Source organism: Gossypium arboreum, chromosome 7 (assembly GCF_025698485.1).
Source record: "Gossypium arboreum isolate Shixiya-1 chromosome 7, ASM2569848v2, whole genome shotgun sequence".
Lineage (NCBI taxonomy): Eukaryota > Viridiplantae > Streptophyta > Magnoliopsida > Malvales > Malvaceae > Gossypium > Gossypium arboreum.
The window spans coordinates 94,710,627-94,717,213 of NC_069076.1; the positions used below are offsets into that span (position 1 = coordinate 94,710,627).

At 35.2% G+C, this 6,587-nt stretch overlaps 1 protein-coding gene and 1 non-coding gene across 2 annotated transcripts; one reads left to right on the top strand and one right to left on the bottom strand.

Annotated features, from left to right (window-relative positions):
- The first annotated feature begins 227 nt into the window (after positions 1-227).
- Positions 228-680, top strand: LOC108488554 (uncharacterized). The gene has a single exon (XM_017792840.2). The coding sequence runs from the start codon at positions 228-230 to the stop codon at positions 678-680; it is 453 nt and encodes a 150-aa protein (XP_017648329.1).
- Positions 681-5,785: 5,105 nt separating this feature from the next.
- LOC128296226 (small nucleolar RNA R71) lies at positions 5,786-5,892 on the bottom strand. Its single transcript, XR_008286775.1, has one exon. It is a non-coding gene; the product is annotated as a small nucleolar RNA R71 (small nucleolar RNA).
- Positions 5,893-6,587: the final 695 nt, after the last annotated feature.

Consider the following 6,587-nt stretch of genomic DNA (forward strand, 5'->3'; position numbering starts at 1 on the left):
AATGATATCAATTTTTCTTTTGTCATTACATCCCAACATATTGTCGTAAGCTAAAGTTAAAAGTCAATTGAACTGAAAATCACACGGTGGAATACCACACGGTTAACACGGTTTTGCTGCGAAGTTCCTTGTCATTTCCTACTACTATAAGCCTGCTAAAACCCTATAATTTTTTCATCATATTACTGCTTCTGAAACCATCATATTAAGTGCTACTTCTTGAAACCATGGAATCAACAAGTTTTTCATCTTATAACCTTCTTAACTTCAATCAAAGACCTCTTCGGCATGGCCCGAAGTACCGGAGAAAGTCAGGAACCTTCATCGTAGCTTCAACTGGAGGTATCAATAATAAAAGCAATGGACCGGATTATGTCGGTAAGCTCGTCGACGAAAACATGATCGTGCTACGAATGCGGATTAAAGATACAAAGATTTCGGAGGGTTTTGAGTTGCCTTCGGAATGGATGGAATGGGAGAAGCAATATTACCTTCATTATAATGAGGATGTTTGTGAAGCAATGGGGGTTTTGCAAAACTTGTTGGTGAATGTTAGGCCAAGTTTCGGTATTGCTATGGTGGTACTTGTTTTATTAAGCTTTCCAATATCAACTGGCGTCACCTTGTTTCATGTTTTGCAGTTAGGTCAATGGTTCATATCTGGGTTTAATCCAAATTGATTTGCCAAAATAGATTCTTCTTCTTAGGGTTTATTACTTCATATTTAGGCTTAATCCAAGTTGTTTTATTAGTGCATGTAGTTCCTTGGTTCTATCACTTAAGTTTGTAACCTTTTTGTCTGCTTCAATAAAATTTAATAGCTTTTGTATGTATGTATGTATGTATCCATGCTTGCTTTGGAAGGAGTGTTACATTAAAGGCTTGCAAGTCTGGGTTTAATCCAAATTGATTTGCCAAAATAGATTATTCTCCTTAGGGTTTATTACTTCATATTTAGGCTTAATCCAAGTTGTTTTATTAGTGCATGTAGTTTCCTTGGTTCTATCACTTAAGTTTGTAACCTTTCTGTTTGCTTCAATAAAATTTAATAGCTTTTGTATGTATGTATGTATCCATGCTTGTTTTGGAAGGAGTGTTACATTAAAGGCTTGCATGTCTTGAAAGCCCATTCCACACTTGCACACTACTCTCATTTTGTGGGATTTAGGTTGGATTTATATATCACATTAAATATTATATATAATTGTTGAAGATACGAAGTAGAAGCATTAAATTTCGAGAAATTAATTAAAATTTTTCTAAATTTTTAAAGCGACCAAAGCTCTCTAGCTCTTCTTTCAAGTTCAGTTAGGCCAAATTTTATTCAGCTCATTCAAACTATAAATAGTTAATTTAAACTTGTAAAATTTAAGTAGTTTAACACTTTTTCCTAATTTTTATGGTATTAATATTTTAACAATTTAATAGTCATATTTTATGCTCTATTTGTGTATATTATGTATCGAAACCTTTTTTTTTAAAAAATATTTTTTATTAAAAAACGAAAATAGGAGTCGCCACCAATCTTTTTTTTAATGAGGTATGATCGAATCACCTCGTAATTTGATTGTTTTAATAAAAGGTTTGATTCACTAAAACAATGATTTTTTGTCTTCAAAAGTCCAGAAAATGAGTTTGGGAGTCAGTTACACATAAGGAAGGGCACCCTCGTTACGCACAAAATTGGTACCTAATTGATTACTTGATGTCCAAACATCGAGAATTGAAAATTTGAAGAGAGATTAAAACACGATCCCTTTTCGTATTAAGGCATCACCTGCTTAACTAAAATTATTTTCACGAAAAGGGCTTATTTCATGTTGATCGAGAAGAAAGGCCTTGCCCCGTAAGTTAGGACATGATACTTTGAATTCTTGAAAACGAAAATAAACTCTATTTGATTATTACTTAAATATCCTTTTTTTTTAATTTTTGAAATAGATATTCAACTATTTCGGTTTTAAGAGGAAGTCATAGTCTGTAAGTTAGGAACACGACTCTTCTAATTCTGAAAATAACAAACATTGTCTTAATTTTAATTATTTCTTATAAGTCGTATAAAAAACGGGCTCACCATTTAATATGATACGCAATTGAGCATAATGAGGAAACAAATAAATGTGTCTAAACCTAAGGAAAAATATCATAATGATTAAAATAAAAATAAAATGGCTACGTGAATAAAGAGAAGAAAAATCGAAATGATCCTGAAAAAAATAATAAGTAGGTAGTTGAGATCGTAATAATGCGACAGGGATTGATTATAATAATAACAATAATGATTAGGACATGTTAATATTTTATTTAATAATATAATGAAGAATAACGATAAACCGTAAATTATACATATTTTTACCCCATGTTTAACGCATTTTATGGATGATTTCCCATTAGAATTGGTTAATTTGATACTCCTAATGCTTTAATTTCATGTTTTATACTTAGGAGAGCATAAGAGAGTGAAAGGAATGAGAAACGGGCCAAAAATGGAGAAAATGGGCCAAAGTACGAAATTAACATGGCCTGGACCTCCTTACACGGGCATACCACACGGTCGTGTCAATTTGGCAGGATCAAGCACGGCCTGAAGTAATCGCACAAGGGCGTGTCCCTACCGAGCCCAAGTTGAGTCCAATTCGGAAAAGGCTAATTTTGAGGGCTCTTAGGCATTCCAAAGCCTATAAATACACCCTAGAGGAGGAAGAAAGGGGAGACACAGAATAGGGAGTAAGGAATTACTCCAAGGAAGCCGATTGATCCATCTCAGAAGCCGGATTCAACATCAAGACTGAAGATCTCTCCTTAATTTCCCCTTCAGGAGTTTTGGGTTTTCTTTATGTTTTGTATTCTTTATTATTCTGAGATGTTTTCTTATTTAGTTATGAACTAAATCCCCTAAGTACCTAAGGGGAATGAAACCTAAGACGAATCTTGTTATTATTTTCTGAATTGTATGATAAATATTTAACTTGTTCTTAATTATGTGTTCTTAATTCTTGTTTTGATATCCTAGGATACTGATTCAAGATAAGCTCTTATTTAGAGGAGGAATAGACCCTGTCTAAGAGTACACTTGTCATAATTAAGCGGAGTTGATTGCACGCTTAGACATAGGGGTGACAAGATTTTGCCGGATTAGGGTGAAACCTAATAAGGGGATCCATGGATCGAGTTGATGCAACCCTAGGGTGTTAATTAGAGAAAGGTCTCAATTATTCAATCTAGGGATTAGATGTTATTAGTCTTGAATAGGGATAATAACATAACTTAGGGATCTCTATGGAACAAGTTAAATGAATAAATCGTCCGATTCGGAGCCAGAATAACAAGTACAGTCTAGGTGGATTTTTCCTTTGGTATTGTCTTAATGCAATCAATTTTCCCAAAAGTAATTCCCCAACTCTATTCTCTATGAATTCTTAGTTTAGATAATTAGTTAGTTAAAACAAAATCTCTTTATTCTTAGGCTAGATAATAAAAAGGCAGTCATTACTAGTACTTTTAGTTCTTTTGGGTTCGACAATTCGGTCTTGCTAAAACTATACTACTGTTCGATAGGTACACTTGCCTACATCGTGATAATAGTTAGTTTCAAGAATGATTAATTATAAATATTTAAAACCTATCACGAAATCACGCGATCAAGTTTTTGGCGCCGTTGCCGGGAAATTAAAATATTAAGAACACTCAATTTTTATTACTTTAGCCATTATTTTTCTTGCGATGTACTTTTATTTTTAATTTTATTCTAATTTACTAATTTTCTTTTTCTTTCTTCTGGCAGGTTTTTTATAGTTTATAACTAGAAGAAACCCGTCAGGACCACTACTTTTTGACGAAGAAATCGATCTGATCGCAGTGATTCGTAACAAGTAATAAATATTTATAAAGATCAAACCTAAACTAACTATTATCATGACGAAAAGGCAAGCGCACCTATCGAACAATAGTATAGCAATGGCAAGACTGGGATATCGTACCCAAGGGAACCAAAAGTACTAGTAATAACTATCTTTTTATTATCTAGCCTAGGAATAAAATGGGTTGTTTTAATTAACTAATTATTAAAACTAAGTAACTAATTCAATTAAAGCGAAGAGAGAGTTTGGAAAAAGACTTGAAGAGAAGCAATTAATAAAGATGACACCCAAGGAAGAATCCACCTAGAGTTCACTTGTTATTTGACTCTGAACCGGGCGATTTATTCACTTGACTCGTTCCGTAGAGATCCCTAAGTTAAGTTATTATCCCTATTCAAGACTAATAACATCTAACCCCTAGATTGAATAACCGAGACTTTTCTCTAATTAACATTCTAGGGTTGTATTAACTCGATCTATAGATCCCCTTATTAGGTTTCATCCTAATATGAAAAAGATCTCGTAACCCTATTTCTAAGCGCCCGATTAACTCCGCTTAATTATGCCAAATCTACTCTTAGGCAGGGTCTATTCCTCCTCTGCATAAGCATATCAAATCATGAATTAATACCCGGAATATTAACTCAAGCATTAAGAACACATAATTAAGAACAAATCAAGTATTTATCATATAGTTCAGATAATAATAACAAGATCCATCATAGGTTTTATCCCCCTTAGATAAAATAAGAGTACATCTCAGAAGTATGAAAATAACAAAACATAAAGAAAACTCTAAAACCCCTGAAAGAATTCTGAGAGAGATCTTCAGTCTTGGAGTAGCTCCGGCTTTTGAGATGGATCGTTTGGCTTCCTTCAAGTAATTCCCGGCGTGCGGTTCTGTGTTCCAGAAAAGTTCTAGAAGAAGCCCCTGTCTTTAGGTCATACTTATGGTGTTTATATAGGCTTTGGATTAGTTTTCTTACTCCCTAAGTATCATTTTCCGTGTAAAATACAACTTTTTGGAAAAAGGGACACGCCCGTGTGCCACGACAGTGTGACGTGATTACCAGGCCGTGTTCGATCCGTTGAATTGCACACGGCTGTGTGGGCTCAATGGTTAGGCCATCTGAATCGTGAAAACCTCGGTCGACACCCCCGAAGGCCACGGGCGTGTGAGATGCCCGTGTGGCAAGGCTTAGGCCGTGTCATTTTCTCGATTTGGTCCGTTTTGTCCCTTTTTAGCTCGTTTTTGGCTCCTTTTGACTCTTGGTGCTTTCCTGAGTACAAAACATGAAATAACTAGATTAAGAGCACCAAAATCCACAAATCTAGTAATAAACATCCATAAATATGCTAAGTATTTGGGGTATAGATATGTATAATTTAGCGTTTATCACGATCATACAGTTCGCAGAAACTAAAGAGAAATAAGGCGAAGCCTAAGATACACAAAGAACGAGCAAGAAGATAATACTCAACCCCCAATCAAAGAGATGGCTAAAAACCAAGACAATCAGGTACCTCCTGCAATTGCGGCTAATCAAAATCCTGCTCCACACACTATATATGATTATGCTAAACCTTCTTTAACAAGAACTGAATCAAGCATAGTTAGACCTGCAGTAGCTGCAAATACTTTTGAACTGAAACCTAACACAATTCAAATGATACAACAGTTTTTTCAGTTTGATGGTTTGCAGGATGAATATCCCAACTCTCACTTAGTAAACTTTTTGGAACTATGCGATACATTTAAAATTAATGGCGTTTCTGATGATGTCATTCGTCTTCGGTTATTCCCTTTCTCATTGAGGAACAAAGCTAAACAGTGGTTGAACTCGTTACCACAAGGGTCAATTACTACTTGGGAACAAATGACCAAAAAATTTTTACTAAAATATTTTTCGTCGGCTAAAACGGCTAAATTACGTAATGATATCTCTTCTTTTGTGCAGATTGATTTAGAAACACTCTACAATGCATGGGAGAGATACAATGACCTTTTGAGAAGGTGCCCTCATCATGGGATACCGCTTTGGCTCCAGGTTCAAACGTTCCATAATGGCCTGAATCCTTCGACTCGATAAATGGTTGACGCAGCTGCTGGTGGAAACATCAATAATAAAACACCTGAAGATGCTTATGAGTTCATAGAGGAGATGTCATTGAATAACTATCAGTGGCAAGTCATGAGGACAAAGCCAACAAAAATAGCCGGTGTTTATAACGTCGATCCGGTCACCATGCTCTCTAATCAGGTAGAACTTTTGAATTAGAAAATTGATGGTTTTCTTAGTTCTTCACAGGTTTACCCAGTAATGCAATGCGAAGCAAGTGGAGGTGGAACAAGCCATTCGGAATACCAGCCTTATAGCCACAACATGGATAACGAGCAATTAAATTACATGGGTAATAATCCTCGACCTCAAAACAATCCATATAGTAACACTTATAATTCAAGTTGTAGGAACCACCCAAATTTCTCATGGGAGGCCAAGGAAATCAGCAACCACCTCTGGGCTACCAATAGCCACCTTATCAACAGGAAAAGAAACCGAACCTTGAAGAGATGCTCAAAAAATTTATCTCGGTATCAGAAACTTATTTTCAGAGCACTGAAACGACACTTAAAAATCAAAAAGCATCAATCCAATGGCTCGAAACTCAGATAGGCCAGGTGTCCAAACTGATTTCGGAAAGACCACTCGAAAGTTTACTTAGTAA

Coding starts and splice junctions, on each gene's coding strand:
- LOC108488554 (XM_017792840.2), top strand. CDS start 228: ATGGAATCAACAAGTTTTTCATCTTATAACCTTCTTAACTTCAATCAA.